The sequence below is a fragment of the Lichenostomus cassidix genome, chromosome W, assembly GCF_008360975.1.
Source record: "Lichenostomus cassidix isolate B80296 chromosome W, HeHo_3.0, whole genome shotgun sequence".
NCBI classification, from domain to species: domain Eukaryota; kingdom Metazoa; phylum Chordata; class Aves; order Passeriformes; family Meliphagidae; genus Lichenostomus; species Lichenostomus cassidix.
In genome coordinates this window covers 2,145,275-2,163,871 of record NC_139510.1, presented here as the reverse complement: position 1 = coordinate 2,163,871, position 18,597 = coordinate 2,145,275, and the positions used below count along the sequence as shown (strand labels likewise).

The 18,597-nt window shown below is 42.4% G+C and overlaps 1 protein-coding gene and 2 long non-coding RNA genes across 3 annotated transcripts in view; 2 read left to right on the top strand and 1 right to left on the bottom strand.

Moving 5' to 3' along the window:
- LOC146425296 (uncharacterized) overlaps positions 1-18,597 on the bottom strand; it is a 474,460-nt gene that overhangs the window by 103,464 nt on the left and 352,399 nt on the right. The window lies entirely within an intron of this gene.
- The window catches only part of LOC146425306 (uncharacterized), a 241,556-nt gene that overhangs the window by 127,880 nt on the left and 95,079 nt on the right, over positions 1-18,597 (top strand). The window lies entirely within an intron of this gene.
- The window catches only part of LOC146425308 (zinc finger protein 462-like), a 204,720-nt gene that overhangs the window by 121,011 nt on the left and 65,112 nt on the right, over positions 1-18,597 (top strand). The window contains 1 exon segment of the mRNA XM_085041554.1: positions 2,479-2,615. Coding sequence (XP_084897680.1) covers positions 2,479-2,615 — 137 coding nt within the window.

The window sequence follows — 18,597 nt, the reverse complement described above, 5'->3', positions numbered from 1 at the left end:
AGGCTGATCAATGCAATGACCAGGAATGCAACGTCTTCCACACCTCCTCCAGCATATAGAGAAGAAAGACTTTGAGATTTGAGCATCCTTGCAACTTGGAAATTGAAGAATGCTCAAAAGGGGGGACTTGTTGCAAAACCATGAATAAAGACTTTAGTAGTAGTCATGCTAAGGCTTGGAGGGATCAGTAGGCCTGAGTGTAAACAGTGTTGTGTAGCGAAGTTGACAGTAGCGATCAAAAGGATCAATAGAGCATACTGAGGAGGGTAGAAAGACTTATCTAAGGAATGTGTAGCTATAGAACAGTTTGTTTACTTAAGTGATCTGCTAAGTGAAGTGTGTGACTTATCTAATAGGGTGTAGTAGATTAATGATGATAAAGAATGTTCAGTTAACGAAAAACAAAGTCACAATGTAATCATAAATCAGGTAGATGTGTCTAGAAATCAAATTCGTTGAGATGAAGCAATTTGGAAAGAAAACATATATATACTCAGTGATTTTGTAAAAGGTTGGGGCTCTGACTTTGGACATCAGTCCTCAGGTCCCCAGGGCCCTCAATAAAGCACCGCATAAAATAACTTCGGTTGTTTTGTGTTTCCTCGGTTCGGGCAACACTTCCACCGTCTTTGTTGCTCTCCTTTGGACACATTTTAATATTTTTATATTGTTTTTATATTGTGGATCCCAAAACTGCACATAGTACTCCAGGTTAGGCTACACCTATGCTGAGTTTAGTGGGATAATCACTTTTAACCAGTTAGTTATACTGTGCCTGGTGCACCCCAGGATACAGTTGGCCCTTTTGGCTTCCAGGGCACATTGTTGACTCATATTGAGCTTACTGTTGACCAAAACCCCCAGATTCCTTTTTTCAGGGCTGCATTCCAGTGTCTTGTACCCCAATCTATACATACATGCAGGATTACACTGTCCCAGGTGGAGTATCCAACATTTGTCCTTGTTAAATTTCATACAGTTGGTGATTGCCCAGCTCTCTAATCTATCAAGATATCTCTGTAAGGTCTCCCTACCCTTGAGGGAAACAACAGCTCCTCCTAATTTAGTAGCATTGGCAAACTTATTTAGTGTGTACTCAACTCCTATGTCCAGGTCATTGATCAAAACACTGAGGAGAACTGGCCTTAAAATTGAGCCCTGGGGGACTCTACTAGTGACTGGCCAACAGCCAGATGTTACCTTATTTGCTATAACTCTTTGAGCCTGATTCTTCAGCCAGTTGTTCACCTATTATATTTGGTACATATCTATATGCTGGACATTAGCTATTAGAGGTCTCATACAAGACTAGCCTTTTCTCCTACCAGAATGCCCTGGTTTCAGCTGGGGTAGAGTTAATTTCTTCTCAGGACACAGGATTAAACAAAATTGCCTTAAATCAATCTGTAATTACGTATATTCATAGTTACATGAAGAGAGTTGTGTTCTTTATTGTGATGTCTCAAACTTTCTGGGATTAGGTCTTTCCACTTTAAATGTACAATATACACACGTGAGCTCTCTTTAAAAAAATAATCACTTCTAGTCACCATAGAGATCTAAACATGTGAGAGTATCCACTGAAGTCGATAAAAACTCACCTATTGGCCTCAATGACCACTGGATGAAGCCCAAAGCCAGTTGTGTTAGTAAGTTGGTTTGTGTTCAAGCTAACAGACTTGGAAAACTTTCAAAGGGGCTTTAAATTCTGTAATTTAATGCAGCCAGCAGCTTTGATCTTACAAGCTTTAGCACTGCCTCAGGAAAAAAAATGACCTAATTCCCCCAAGTTACAAACACCTCTCATTTTAGTGCTTGACCTTGTGGCTTGATAGGTGCATAGGTAATTGTCTCTGCATGTATGTCTCTTTTATCTTTTAACTATGCAGCTAATGGTATGAGATTTTTTTGGGGGGTAAAAGTACTGTTAACTTGTGAAATAGTCTTGCATTTTAAGTTTGAGGTTTTCAAACTTATCAACTTGGTGTCAAACTTACTGTAGGTGCAAGTTGATTTCATATCTCAAATTAACATTTCAGCTCTTGTGGGGCTAGTCCTACAAAGAGAGATGCTGTTGAGGATTTTTTTTTCATCAGAAATAATTTTTACCCTTCAAAGTCTAGGATAGCTGAAAGGATTTTATTCAGCTTGCTAAAATGCCTCTGCCAAAGACAAAAAAATAATGAGCACAAAAGTTGGAAATGCTTTTGCCATCTTAACTGTAGCAATGTGACTATAGAGCAATAACTGCAGAAGAATATCTTGTGCACAATGTGTGTTCAGTTACTTAGGGATATGAGCCTGAAAATACCTATGCTCATGTGAATAGTCCTGATGAAATGCCATGTGGCTTTATGGAGAGAAGGCTGAGTGCTATCTATATCATTTTACACAGCACTTCTGTAATAGAGCTGTGACACTTCAGTGTTCCATACACACCTTTTCTGACTGCTTCCATGTCTCACTCCCATTTCACAGATCTGCTTTTACTATGCATGTGGAAGCTGGACATTCGGCAGTTCCTGAGGAAGGACCCAAAGACCTTCATTGTCCTCTTTGCCTATATCACACCAAATACAAACGTAACATGATTGATCATATAGTTCTGCACAGAGGTAAAGATGTCCCTGTATATATCTATAGCCAACAAAGATAATACTGAACAGAACACCAGTCTTTCAGATTAATCCATTAAGTTTTTCTCTGTATGTGATGTCAGATACATTGAATAGATCAGGCACTAGGCACTAGTGCATCTTACTTCTTTTCTGTGAAATACAAAGTTTACTTATGGATAAGTGGGATAAATTTAAAATTCTTTTTAAGCTTTTCCTCTAGAGAGGTCAACAGTTGTTAAGTACCTAGTTAGACTAATTTACAACTTGGACCTAGGTTAAGATTGTTTCCTATGTATGTGTTTCTAAAGTGCTTACTGTCATAAACATTGTGGTAGGATGTATCAATTAACTCTAGGGGCTTTAAAATATTTCTTAATTCCTTCCTTGAAATTTCTCTCTTCATAACACATTCCTCACCTGTTCTTAGGAACAGGACAAAAATTAGGATTTTTTATGGGCCCCAAGGGAAGGGCAGGGATTTTTATCAGGCGAGAAGCACCCAGATTGTGGCAGTTAAGGCACAGACTCCATGATGGTATGGCAAAGACACTTTATTGCAAAAATCCAGGGTTTTTAAACTGTTAGTTTGTCATGAGTTTACATACTTGTGAGGCACCACAAATGTGCTTAACCAACCACCATAAACCACAATAAGAACACGCGTCAGGTGTAACCAACCACCAGCCCCATGGTGTGAGTGCTTATTGGTTCTAATAATTGTTTTATAATTATGTAACTTGTTTTTCACCTCTAGTTTAGCTGAGTCATTCCCAGAATGCTTTTCTAGTTAGCTGAAATAACAGAAGTGATCAAGGATTTTACAAAGGCAACAAGGCTCTCATTTTGTAAGGCAACACCAGACGGTAAAGGAATTAAGGTCCATTTTAAATTTTTTTCTTTCTGGTGTATTTATCCAGACTAAAACCTATTGTTGTATCTAATTATGGCAGCTAATGCAGAGGATTTTGATGGGGTTAATGTGCACAGAAAGAAGATGCTGCTGTGCAGGCAGGACTGAGGGATGTTGCACAGTCTCAGATAGCTTTCCTTACTTGGAGCCATTTGGATTTATAAAATACAGTCTCAAGCTCTGGTCTAAGCACATTTGTTCTCCAGGTAGAGGAAGCAGTATAATATATATATTGTATGAAGTCAGAAGATTGAAGGTTTTGATCTGTTTTCTATTTTATCTTCTCTCCCATGCAAAAATCCCTCCAATAAAGTGAAAAATAAAAAAAAAAAAAAAAAGTTTTAGATTTCCAACTTACACTATAGCTTTCAAAATGGTGACATCACAAGTCACTGATTTGGCAGCGTGCGGTTGAAATGAAGACTATTTGCCTCTTAGTGAATAGCTACAGAAGTTGATACTTACTGAGCTACAACATTATTAAGTGTTATGGCCAGCGGGATGTTGCCAGTTTGCCACTGAGAGCCTTCTATCATGTGTCACCTACTCTGCTCAATCACTTCTTCAGAGTGATTTAACTTTGATTCATAGAATCATAGAAAAGTCTACATTGAAAGAGACTTCTGGAGAACATCTAGTGCGACCATTTGTCAGAAGCAGGACCTTAGATTAGATTATCCAGGGCCCTGTTAAGCCAAGTCTTGAATTTTTCCAGCAAGGGATATTCCACTTCTTCTCTGGATAACCTATTCCAATGTTTTGTTTTCATTATTAATAATTTTCCATATCCAGACAGAATTGCCCCAAAGCAACTTGTGCCCATTGCCTCTTGTCCAGTCACCACACATCCTTATGAAGTACCTCCATCTTTTCTATTACTGCCTTTTAGGGATTGGGTTGCCTTCATTGTTACTGGGGCAAACTGCTGTTTCATATTCAGCTTGCTGCTGACCAGGATCCCCAAAGACTTTAAAGCAAAGTTTCACCCCAGCCAGTTAGACCCCAGCCTGTACTACTGCTTGGGATTGTTTTGTTCTAGGTGCAGGACTTGACATTTAACTTTGTTAAACCTCAATTAATTCTTCTTGGCACAGTCTTCCAGCCAGCTGAGGTCTCTGTAAGGTTGCTCTTCTTTCTGATCAATCTACCTCTTCCCCTAGTTTGGTGTTATCTGCAAGCTTGGTGAGGGTATATTCAATACTGTCATACAGATAATTTATAAAGATATTGACCGAGAATCAACCTCTGAAGAACTCCACTCATGACTAGCTGCCACTCTGATTTTTCTTACCCCAAAAGATGGTAGTTAATGGCTTGGTTTCGACAGTTTTCTACCCATCTTGTGGTCCATCTTTACAGTCCAAATTTTGCCAGTTTGCCGACAAGGGTCTTACACAGAATCACAGAATCAACTAGGTTGGAAAAGACCTTTGAGATCATCGAGTCCAACCTATTACTTAACACCACCTTGTTAACTAAACCATGGCACTAAATGCCACATCCAGTCTTTTCCTAAACACCTCCAGGGACAGTGACTCTACCACCTCCCTGGGCAGCCCATTCCAATGCCCAATCACCCTTTCTGTGAAGAACTTCTTCTTAACGTCCAACCTAAACCTCCCCTGGCACAGCTTAAGACTGTGTCCTCTTGCCCTATTGTCCTATTGCTAGCTGCCTGGGAGAAGAGGCTGACCCCCACCTGGCTATAACCTCCTTTGAGGTAGTTGTAGAGAGCAATAAGTTCTCCCCGAGCCTCTTTTTCTCTAGGCTAAGCCTACCCCAGCTCCCTCAGCCACTCCTCATCAGACTTGTGTTCCAGACCCTTCACCAGCCTTGTTGCCCTTCTCTGGACATGCTCCAGCATCTCAATATCCTTCCTAAATTGAGGGTCCCAGAACTGGACACAGTACTCAAGGTATGGCCTAACCAGTGCTGAGTACAGGGGAACAATCACTTCCCTAGTCCTGCTGGCCACACTATTCCTGATACAGGCCAGGTGCCATTGGCCTCCTTGGCCATGTGTGCACACTGCTGCCTCATGTTCAGCCTGCAGTCAATCAGTACCCCCAGGTCCCTCTCTGCCTGGCCACTGTCCAGCCACTCTGTCCCCAGCCTGTAGTGCTGCATGGGGTTGTTGTGACCAAAGTGCAGGACCCAGCACTTGGTCTTAAACCTCATATTGTTGGATTTGGCCCATATATCCAGCCTGTCCAGGTCCCTCTGCAGAGCCCTCCTACTTTCCAGCAGATTGACACCCCCCCCCGCCAACTTTGTGTCATCTGCAAATTTGCTAATGGTAGACTCAATCCCCTCATCCAGATCATCAATAAAGATATTAAACAGGACTGAGTCCAACACTGATCCCTGGGGGACACCACTAGTGACTAGACACACACTGGATGCAGCACCATCCCCACCACTCTCTGGGCTCAGCCATCCAGCCAGTTCTTAACCCAGCGAAGGGTGCATCTGTCCAAGCCTTGGGCTGCCAGCTTTTCTGGGAGTATGCTATGGGAGATGGTGTCACAGGCTTTGGTGAAGTCCAGGTAGACAACATCCACAGCCTTCCCCTCATCCACCAGGCAGGTCACCTGGTCATAAAAGGAGATAAGGTTGGTCAGGCAGGACCTGCCCCTCCTAAATCCTTGCTGCCTGGGATTTGATTCACCCAAGTGAGCTTGGAGACACTTCAGAGACAAAGTCAGAGAAGTGGGTATTTGCTTTTATTCAGTGCACCAGGTGTGGGGGATTCACTCCACCAAACACTCCTTGGTACCTCCAAAGACACAGTGTTATAGGTAAAATTCATGAATATTTATCACATTCCCTGGGGATAGGGGTGGTTATACAAATAATTTCTTGGAAGTCATTAATATCATTAGCATGTGCACCACGCATGCTCCATATGTCCTGGTGGTCTTTGGATACCCCCAAAGCCCCCTCCAAGGTGACGGTCCTTCATGGGATGATTCAGCGGTTTCTGTGCTGGTTTCAAATGCATGCTTAGCTGATAAGCCATCAGGCCAGAACTGTTACCTACAATTTGAATTAAGAGTTCAGCCTTCAGCCCTGGAAGCCACAGACAGGCGCCTGTGCTGGTGGAAGGGGGGCAAAAGCTCAGAGAATCTTGAAATTTCCATAATAGAGACAGAACTCCTGCTCAGTGCCCAGAAGAGCTGTTGGCCTTTCATTTAGACCAGACAGTGCAATTAGTTTTTATTACCCTTTCCAGCAAATTTTCCCATTATGAAATGCCTTGATATATTTCCAGCACTGAACACAACCCACCAAGATCAATATTAAGGCTCCTTTTTTATAATCCTCAATGCATTTGGTTTTTAGGAATTATTTTACTATTTTTTTCTTGGTATAAATAATTGTTTTTTCCTTCCATTTGTCTTGGTTTAAGACAATTTACGGAGCAGACACTCCAAATTGAGTTACCTCCCCTTTCAGTTTTAATCACTCCCCTTTCACCAATAAGTAGAGACAAATGCAAAAAGATATAAGTGAAAAAAATAACAGTTTACTAATAAACAAAACAGGAACAACCAAGATAACAGTAAGACCACTAGATACCAAGGTGCTGAATCCCGTGGACTCCCTGGGAACAAAGAAAACAAAATGGTGAAGAAGCCCCTCCTCCAAAATGGCAGCTTCCGTAGAAGACCATGTGGCCCAGGGGACAAAGACAAGATGGTGGAGAAGGCCCCTTCTCCCGACCATGTGGTGGAGAGAACAAAGGAAAAACAACACAGCAACCAAACCTCCGCAATTACAAAACTCCCTCTTATCTGAAACAGGAACCAACAGGGAACAAGGACAAAACAAAAGAAATCTGGAGTCCAAAAAGAGTCAAATGCTGCAGAGCCATTTTCTCCATGCCACCCAACAGTGTCTCTCCCGGAGGCAGCAGCTCTGTTGACAATGGTGGCTGGAACTGGGTCAGCCGCTGGAACTCGTGGAGGGACTTTGGCTCCTCTTCAGATAAAGTGTCAGGCAATCAGCTGGGGCAACCTCCTGCTTCGACCAGGTGCTGCTGGTGTGCTGGAGCAACCATATGGAGGGGGACTGTTCTGTTGTTCCTGGTGATTCGCCCCAATCGAGCCCAGAGACACTTCAGAGACCAAGTCAGAGAAGTGGGTATTTGCTTTATTCGATGCACCGGGTGTGTGGGAATTGTTTCCACCAAACACACACACCTCAGTACCCCCAAAGACACAGTGTTATAGGTAAAATTCATGAATATTCATTACATTCTTCAGGATAGGAGTGGTTATACAAATCATTTCTTGGAAGTCATTAATATGTCGTGGTGGTCTTTGGAGACCCCCAAAGACCCCTCCAGGGTGAAGGTTTCTGTGCTGGTTTCAAATGCATGCTTAGCTGATAAGCCATCAGGCCAGAGCTGTTACCTACAATTTGAATTTGAATCAAGAGTTCAGCCCTCAGCTCGGACAGGCGCTGTGGAAGGGGGGCGAAAGCTCAGAGTCTCACTGGCATGGCGCCGTGGCTACCATTGAAGCACGGAATTGACTCCACAACTCAGATAGTTATTAAGTAGGTATGTGTTTATTCCAGCTGGGGTGCATGGGGGGTAGCCCCTCCAAAGGCATGCACCACCTCAGCAGCACTTCACTTGGTTTATATTAGGTTACAGGTTACATATGCATAAAGTTACACAATGCCCCTATACATATTCATTATCTATCCCCGCTTCATATTATAATGAGTTCAAAGTTCATTTAAATATGCCCGCACAAGCACAGTGTCCCAGATTAATTGTGGGCAAGGGTCCCAAATGATTGATTACTACATAATCCATACTCTTCATTGTTGTAACGTGTGTCCTTCCTGTCCCTGACCCCGCCCCCCTGACCCCTTCTGACTGGATGTGAGTCAGGACCGCCTCCCATCCCTAGAGATAAAAACCCCAGCCAGATCCATAACGGGCCTCTTTGGTTCTGGGCTCGTATGGAACCTGTACCCTCCCTCGCCTTCCCTTCCCCCTCCTCGGTCTCCCCATTCCTCCCCTGTTTTCCTCAATAAAAACACCATGGAGACCAGGAACCAAACAGCTGCCTTTCTAAACCTGCAACGCTTCTACAAGGACCGCGTCTGACCAGCCCCACAGCTCGTGGCCATGGAATGACCATCCTGCGTGTTCCGGTTCTGGGGCAGCCCTCCCCCCGCAGCAGGGGACAGCTGCTTTCAGGTTCTGCACTGCTGCACTTCATCACGATGAACTGTTCACCCTGTTCCCTTGGGCATGCTCCCTTGGTTCTTGGTCCACATCCAAGCCTGAGAACCAACTTGTACCGGTGCTGGGGTCCAAGGGCGGGATGCTCGGTTACACTTGGTGGTTTCTCTCAATTATTTGGCTCTCTTCTCTCCATCCTCCCCGATACCAGGTAGGCACAAATTCATTAAGTGAATAATAAATGGATTGCAGCAGGCATATCTTAGTAAATCATTATCCAATCTCTGGCTCTCTAAATCAGTTCAAAAATATTATTATTACTATTATCCAGCTTCTAGTTCTTTTACATTAATAATTTCTATTTTACCCTAAATCACCATCCCAGGCAGCAGCAGGGAAAAAGAAAGAAAAAAATTCAAAGAAACACCTTCCCTGTGTCAGGAAAATTAATCCACAAACACCAGAGGTTTATGTCCAGACAGAGGAGTCCTGTAACTTTATTTGGATAAAGGGAGTGGTCATGAGCATTTCCCATGGGGTCTCTCAAATTGTTAGAGGATGCAGCCTCTTTTTATCCTAATTTCCCGACCGCAAATTCCCTCTCTCTTTCCCTATTGGCTGAGGTACTCGAGAGGTACAGACTTCCCGAATTGCCTAATACAGACTCCCTTCTAATGTACATTCCCCCCCTTTTTTGTTTTCTTTGTGTCTGTTCTTTTTCTCTTAAGTCCAGGGATTTAGCATGGCCTTGGGTGAGTAACAGTCTGTGTCAATTAGTGGAATTCCTATGGAAATTACGGTTCCTCCCATTGCTTCTTTCACCTATCAGTATCTGGCCTTTTCTACCAGCAGGCCCCACAGTTTGTAAAGACATCTCCCTCTCGTTCCTTTCACCTGGCTCAAAGAAAAAAGGAATTACCATAGCAACAGTGGTCAAAAAGGTATTGCCAACTGCTCTAGAAGTCCAGCAAAAACAAAAGAAAACAAAGGGGAGCTTCTGCTTTGCACTGCCTCAGCCTCGCAGTGAGAATGAGAGTCTCCACCTGAGTGTCCCTTGTCTCTTAAAGGGACCCCAGGCCTCCTGCCTCTGCAACCTCAGGGTAAAACACCCCGGTTTTTCTCCCAGCCTCTGCATCTTAAAGGGACAGTAACAATCTTGGGCAGATTGGCATATGAAAGATATGGAACACAATATACATTTTTTGGGTTACCCAGGACACCATTTCATAGAATTGTCATCTGTTTCTCTGAAATAGTAAATTTTCATGTATAAGGTCTTTAGAGTGTTAAATACACTTTTTTTCATGCTATAAGCAAAAAGTATGCCTGCTTTGACTTTACATACTATAAACATTTAGAGTATTTATTTCTTTCCTATTTAATCTCAGATATGTATTGCAAATAATCCAAATGTTTCAGTCTAAAGCAGTGAATAAATTTCTTCAGAGATGATGCTGGAGAGGGATGTAGCAGAGGTCCCCTTAGTCCTTTTGCTAAACTGTTCCACAGCATGTCATGTTTTTATAGTGCCAGCATATCATGTTTTTATAGTGCATACATGGTAGACACTGCTGAAATTTGTGTAAAGAAGGCAAAACTAAGTTTCACAACTTTTTTATAAAACTCATATTTGTTATAATTTTGACAGTTGCTCAGATACAATAAGTGTATAAATGAGTAGCCAGATATAGAGGGGGGGAGTGTGGGATGAGAGATAGCTATTAAAGTAGTCAAATATTATTAGATCATCATCTTACTAAATATGATGTTTTAAATTCAAAACACTTTGCAATTTTTAAGTTAGTGGTTTAGATAAAGCTCACTGGCATGAATAAATGCATATTTAAGTCATTACTGTCATGGAGCAGCAAGGACCAGCTGCTCCCAAAGGTCCAGGGGGAAGAGGAGGATAACTTGGACAGTAGAGATGGAGCCTTGCTGCCTAGGACCCAGCCTCACAAGTACCAGAGCAAGGCAAGCAGGGCAGACTCAGAGATGATGGTCAGGTTCAACCAAGAATCCAGATCATCAGGCAAAATCGCATCAATGATAAGATCCAAGATGAAACCAGAAAGTTAAACCACAGGAGTCATGGTTTAGGAATGGTATTCCCCAGTTCAATACTCCCACTAAAAAGAAAACCAGGAGCCACACCCCTCCCCCCTCCAGTGGGAGACAAAAGGCAAAGATCATGGGTTGAGATAAGAACAATTTACTGGAAAATGTTCAAAGGCTTGTTGTTGTCCACAACCCCACTTGAAATCATTCTTCTTCCAGGTCACATGATTGACAGGATTTACAATCTGACTGTACTCTGGAATATGCATCCTCCAATAAAACACAGTGCCTAGGAAAGCCTGTGTTTCTTTCTTGCTGGTTGGTGGGGACATAGCTGCTATTTTGCTGACCACGTCCATTGGAATCTGATTACATCCATCTTGCAATTTTACTCCTAGGAACTGAATTTCCTGGGCAGGTCTCTTGATCTTACTTTGCTTTATGGCAAAACCAGCCTTCAGGAGGATCTGGATTATCTTCTCCCCTTTCTTAAAACCTTCCTTGGCAGTGTTCCCACACACAATGATGTCATCACTGTACTGCAAGTGTTCTGGAGCCTCACCTTTTTCTAGTGCAGTCTGGATCACTCCATGACAAATAGTGGGGCTGTGTTTCCACCCCTGGGGCAGTCAATATAGGTGTACTGAACACGCACCAGGTGAAAGCAAACTGTGGCTTGAACTCTGCTGCTAAAGGAATGGAGAAAAACGCATTGGCAATGTCGATGGTGGCACTGTCACCGAAATCTGCGGGAAAATAAGAAAAACCCTCTAAAACTGTATTTGAAGTGATAGAGAATCAGGCATTACTTTATTTGCTGGCCAGGATGTGCCTAGGAAAGTATTCCAAGAACACATAACATCAGAGAATTTTCTCCCGAATTTTATACAGTCAAAACCCCTCCTGGAGATGGTGTCTGGTAAATGTCTGAGATAACCCCATGACCTGCGGATGTTCGGTGGGTGGCCACAGTGTCCTGCAGATGTTCTGTTAATGGTCTTTATCTTTCTGGTTATCTTCGGGGTTACTCCCAATCCGTAGTATGTTAATCCCATCTCCGTAGGGTGATACTATATCTCTTAAAAAAACTAAAGAAAAGCTCCTTTCCCTAGGTAAAGTCAATTAAAGCTAGCTAGAGAGATACAAAAAAATTTCTAAAGCTATATTGTTTCTGACAGCACCACTTTCCTGCCTTGGACTCCAGTTAGTACCAAAGTTCCAGCATGTCTGGCACAGCAGCATTCAGCGATAGTGTGACTTTATTCAGGCCACGATAATCCACTGTCAGTCTGCACTATCCATTGGACTTATACACAGGCCGTATAGGGCTATTGAAAGGAGAGTCTTGCTGACCACTCCCTGGCTCTCCAGTTCACAAATCATCTCATGGATGGGGATCACAGAGTCCTGGTTGGTGCAGTATTGTCGCTGGTACACTGTTGTGTCAGCGATCAGTACCTGTTGTTCTTCAACCCTCCGCAGTCCCACAGCTGAAGGGTCTTCTGAGAGACCAGGAAAGGTATTCAGCTGTCTAATATCCTGTCTCCACAGTAGCTATCCCAATAGCCCACAATGTCCTTTTGAGGTGAGGATTGACTCCACAACTCAGAAAGTTATTAAGTAGGTATGCATTTATTCCAGCTGGGGTGCATGGGGCGTAGCCCCTCCAAAGGCATGCACCGCCTCAGCAGCACTTCACTTGGTTTATATTAGATTACAGGTTACATATGCATAAAGTTACACAATACTGTTGGAAAACGCAGTTTTCCAGCAAAACTCATGCTAACTAAATAAGCCTGAGCAAGGCTTTAACATGGTCAGGCCTCAGTAAAATTCCGACAAGCTGCAGTGGTTTGTTGGCCTGAGAATGTTCTGTGGGAAGAATGCCATGAGAAAGATTAGAAGTCAGGAGTGTTATGAGAAAAAAATAAGGGAGTTAGCAGGAGGATCCCTGAATGTGTGAGAACAGCTGCAGGTGTGCGTGTGTATCTATGAATAGAAACTTCTGTAACAGTATATAAGTCTCTCGTTTGGTGAAATAAAATGGAGCTTACTTTATATCTCATATTGAGACTGCCCGTGAGTTTCCCTCCCGCCGTATCTCGTTAAATGGTGACCCCGATGTGATACGGAGCTAGCAAGATTTAGAGCCGACGACTACGGACCCTGACAGCGGAGTTTTACGACCCTGCTTCTGAGAGCGGCGGGAACGGAGAGGTGCCGAAGCGTGCAGCTTCGGCGTGTCAAATCTTTGCCCGAATTGGGGAAGATCGGAAGACACAGGCCAAATAGGACCTGCCTACCGTGAGGGGCTATACTTCGGTGAACTGCACAACTCTGGCAATTGCGAGCCTCGATCGAGTGCTTAGACGGTGTTGACCAGGACCCTTAAAACCAGCTGGACCAAAATGGAATCAGAGGTAGCCCAAATTTTATTGTTATGCTTTTAGAAAAGCACGAACTCAGTAGCCTGTTATATTTGGCTGGCCTGATGGCAGTAGGACAAGCTTATGGATTTTTTACAAATCCTATTACAGTATTCAGTGTAACATAATGGTTGAATTACGGAGCTGTTTTGCTTTTGGACTGTGATAAAATAGCAAGAAAGCTTGGCAAACCATGGAGCAAAGTTGTAGCCTGCTTACAAATACATGCCACAAAGCAAAACCTTGCGTGGCTCACGGACATAACAGCTGCATGGAGCAGAGAGAAACCTATGAATTACTGTGCTGTTTTTGCTATGCGGGGAACTTCGGCAGCGGCACAGCCGGGGAAACCCCCCCCCGCCAGGGAGGTGGGGGGAGGGAGAGCACGCCATGCCGCTGCTGGTAGCCGAGAATGCAGGGTTGCTCGATTGGATGAAAAATCTGTTCCTGTCTCAATGTATCACAGAGTATGGTAATGTTACAACGAAAAACATCTTAGCTGCTTTGTTTGAGAGAGTCACTGTTGGACTTTTGCCAGAACAACTGAATATTTTGTTAGAACGAGCTCCGATATCGCGGGTAAAGAAACAGAGTAACCAGAAATCATCCCGATGTTACCGATGCGGGAGTGGGGGACGCATGCAGAAAAACTGTAGCAGAAAAGGTTGGTGTTCCCGCTGTAACAGAGATACTCACAGTACAGAAGCTTGCAGAAACAAAAAGAACAAAGGGAAAGTGACCAGTGACCAAAACCAGCGGCGGCCCCTACCCTTCACTGCGCGCCGCCGGCACGCCACACAAAGGAGGCTTGTGGCGGAAGTTGTTCCAACCGTGGCTTCCGGCCGAATGACAACCAGAGCGGAAGTCCCAGAGGGTGCCCCGGTAGGCGGAGTCGCGAGCCATCCACGCCTCCTTCACTGCCCCAATTGTGATGCCTGTGGTGAAACCCTAAACTCTACTCCACCCCAAGGATGAGGAAATGATTGACAGCTTCAGCAGCGAACCAGAACTAACCAAAAGCGTTGCCAGCAAAAACAGCAGTCTGATACAAGATAGAGTTGTTTCTTTTGTAATCATGGAGAACTTTTAAGAATTTCAAAGATGCGAATCTTCTTCAGTGCTCTGAACTAGAGATCCTTCATCTCCCGCTCGGGAATCACGTCCATGTCGTTCCCCATGGTGGCAGCGATCCCGCCCCGCTCTCTAGCTTCAGAAACAAATCTTTGAACACGTTCTCCAGCTGTTTTCTCCAAAACCTCTAATTATTCGCTTTGCAGGGTGAAACATCCATTGCCACGTATTGACCAACAGGCCAAAACCTATTTCCAGCAATTTACTAATAAAGAAGCATTGTAACAAGATATTATCCTGATAAAAAAAAAAAAAAAAAAAAAAAAATAATAACACCTTGAATACTAAAAGCTTTGAACGAAAGTTGAATTTTGCTAAAGCATTTGTGTGTATGTGTGAATATTGTAGGCCTACTGAGAGTGTGTTGAATGCTTTAATGTGTAGATGAAGCCTGATTGATGAGAGAGTGATTTTGATTTCTTGAGAGTTTTAATGTGTGAATGAGGACCTGTGAGTGAAGTTATGCTGAATAGTTTAAATTACCTGTTAAGTATCTTTAGTTAAGCATAGATTCTGTTAAAGTTAAGTAATAGTGAATTTAAATTCTATTAAGTTGTAAGTTCTGTTAAAGTTAAAATTCTGTTAAGTAATATTAAGTGATGTTAATTTTAAATTCTGTTAAGTTTTAAATTTTGTTAGAGTTAAGTTGTTAAGGTAATATCAATTTTAAATTTCATTATAGTTAAGTCCTATTTGTTAGTTTAAGATAAGAGTTATTAAGATTAAGTTTTATTCATTTTTAGTGATATTAATTTTAAGTTTTAAATTTGTTAGTTTGTATTATTATTCACAAAAGCTTTGCAGTTTTAACTTTCTTAGTTAAAGTCAAGTAATAATATCTATTGTTTTCAAATATTTCATCTCACCTTATATAGCTATTTACAAAAGTAGTAACATGTTAAGATACTCTCCTTATTGATATTAATCAAAGCTTGTTTATAAGATGTTTTAAGAAAACCCTTCCACTTAGCACCTAAGCTCTGGCCAAGCTTTGGTTCTAACTGGCTGGGAAACATGCCATGAGTCCAAAGTGTTTTGCACCAAAATGTGATCAATTAATTTTCATTTACCAAATTGAGTTTATAAAAGCTAAACCTTCTTCCAAGTAAACTTAGAGTCCTTACCCGGGAAAAGTTCTCTAAGTTTTACCTGTGAAGTGAATGTTTTCAGTAATGATAATTCCTAGACCATGGCAACATATCTGAATAATTAATGAAATTTCCTTAGGTAAATTTATAGCAATTCTAATAATAACAATTACTTATAGCAAAGCAAATTAATCTGATAACAAGACAATGTCTGTTCTCACAAGCGAAACGGGGGAACTGTTGGAAAATGCAGTTTTCCAGCAAAACTCATGCTAACTAAATAAGCCTGAGCAAGGCTTTAACATGGTCAGGCCTCAGTAAAATTCCGACAAGCTGCAGTGGTTTGTTGGCCTGAGAATGTTCTGTGGGAAGAATGCCATGAGAAAGATTAGGAGTCAGAAATGTTATGAGAAAAGAATAAGGGAGTTAGCAGGAGGATCCCTGAATGTGTGAGAACAGCTGCAGGTGTGCGTGTGTATCTATGAATAGAAACTTCTGTAACAGTATATAAGTCTCTCGTTTGGTGAAATAAAATGGAGCTTACTTTATATCTCATATTGAGACTGCCCGTGAGTTTCCCTCCCGCCGTATCTCGTTACAATACCCCTATACATATTCATTACCTATCCACACTTCATATTATAATGAGTTCAAAGTTCATTGAAATATCTTTGCGCAAGCACAGTGTCCCAGATTAATTGTGGGCGAGGGTCCCGAGATAAATGAGGGACGAAGTTAGTAGTCTTCCTCGAGATGAACTCTTCACCCTGTTCCCTTGCACATGCTCCCTTGGTTCTTGGTCCAAGTCCAAGCCTTAGAACTAACTTGTACCAGTTCTGGGGTCCAAGGGCAGGATGTTCGGTCACACTCAGTAGTTTTTCTCAATTATTTGGCTCTCTTCTCTCTATTCTCCCTGATACTAGTGTGAAAAACACGCTTCCATCTCCTGTTGAAATTTAAAAAGTTTAATGAAAGACAATAGGGGACACCAAACAATAAAGCAAAGAAACAGCGCTGGGTGCTTGGCTCTAAGCCAAGAGGCACACCTGCCATTGAGGGAGTCATCTTAAATACTCTTTGTATTGTGTCAGCCTCATGCCTATTCATAAGCATTCATGCATATTCAAACCTTTCTCAAAACTATTTTGCATGTTCCAAGAACTATTTTGCATGACTCCTCCTTGGTCCTGCCTTTTTAGAGCATGTGCTTTTTTGGCTGTGGTTTCTTCCAGTCTTGGTTATCGTCTCCCAGTTTGGGCTTGGGTCCGTAGTCCTTGCATCTGGTTATAGGCTGATAGTCAGGTATCAGTGGCAGGTCTTCTTTTTTGGGTGTTATCCAGTCAAGCCGGTAGTGTGGTTAGTAAAGGAAAGTCTTTTAAACTACTTTTATTAGTTTTTTACTACTATATCGAAATCTAGTTCATAACAGAAATTAAAACATTGGTTATATACCTCTATCTTTATGACAAGACTACTTCTGTAAAAAGAATAAAACCATACACACAATAAATATCTACGAAAAGCCAACACTATATCAGTATGTATTTATCACACTAGGTAGGCACAAAATCATTAAGCAAGTAATACATTGTCTTCAGCAAGCAAATCTTAGTAAATCATTATCCAATCTCTGGCCTTCTAAATCACTTCAAAAATTATTATTATTATTATTATTATTATTATCCAGCTTTTAGTTCTCTTAAATTAATAAATTCTAGCCCCCCTAAATCACTTTTGGGTCCTTGAAATACCCTCTCCTGAGGTAATCTATGCCAAGGATACACAAGGCCTCTAGGCCAGTCACAATGGGGGGATTTTGCCATTTGTTCCCAGTCAGGCTCACTTTAGCTTCCAGTACAGTCAGCTGTTGGGATCCCCTGTTGTATGATTAGATCCTGTAGGATTAGGATGGGTTTGTTTGTCGGTTTCGGACGGTCGGGACAGAGACGAGAGATCTCTGAAGTCAGGTCTTAGAGCATGGGGTTTATTATGAAAGGGTGTGAGTGTAGGAGGCCTGCTAGGGGCTGCCATGCAGCCCAAAGCAGGTCAGGGAAGCAAGAGAGAGAGAGAGTGAGAGAGAGTGAGAGATCGATAACAAGAGAGCAAGCTGCCGTTTACAATACAATAAACCATCTTCTGTGTTGAATATTCTAATTCTCATTAACCAATCTAGAACAAACTACAAATCCTACAACATTTACATACAACCTATAAGAATCATTGCATTACCATACGGTATTATATTTCAAACCCTAAAATCTGCGTTTTGGACCCTCTGTCAATTTGGCAGGGTCTGCTCTGACCCTTGGACCTGCCTGCAAGCAGAGGGTATTGTTTCATCAAGAGGGGGGATTAGCTCCAGTCGGCTGTACCATTGTTTTCTAGTTGTTCAGTAACTCAAAGCTTGTCTTCATTTCAATCTCACTTATATTTTCCATATTCTCAGCATCTTTTGCCAGGTAATCATATTTATAAGGCTTTCCTATTTCATCTTCCCCAACACCCTGTCACCCCAGAAATAGAGATCAATTCTGTCCCTACATATCTTATGGCATCTAGGTACATTGTGCACTGATGTCAACTAAAGCCTTATACTCTTGTGAGTCTGATGTGCCAGGCCATCGGATCCACACAGTCCAATAGATTCGATTGTCCCTTTGCTCCACCTGGCTGGAGGCAGAGGCCCTCTAGTTCTGGTCATGGTACTTGTTGCTCACTTCTTGTATATATGAACTGGAGATCCCTTCAAGAGGATTGGAAGCATCAGCCCTTCCATTCTGTCTGAGGACCTGCCCACTGGAAACAGGATTTATTTATCCTTGAAGAATTTTCTGCTGTCCTGGAGTGATGTTATGATAATCCTTTATCCCCTATCGTTGGCTTATATGCTTAAAAAAAAAAAATGTGGTCCTGTCGCTTTAACTACGTTCAGCCACAGAGAGAAATGCGGGTTGTTTTGAAAACTTTTTACCCAAGCCTCGGTTCGGGGGAGGATTCTTTGCTCGGCAGAGACTGCGCGCTGCGATGGCTGTCGGAGTGGGCTCTGTTCCGGTTCTTTTTTTTCTTTTCTTTTTATTTTTCTTTTTTTTTTTTTTTGTTTGGACCCCTTTTCTTCGATCTGCTTTGTCACCCGAAGACCCAAGAGAGCCAGAGGACAGCAGAGCTC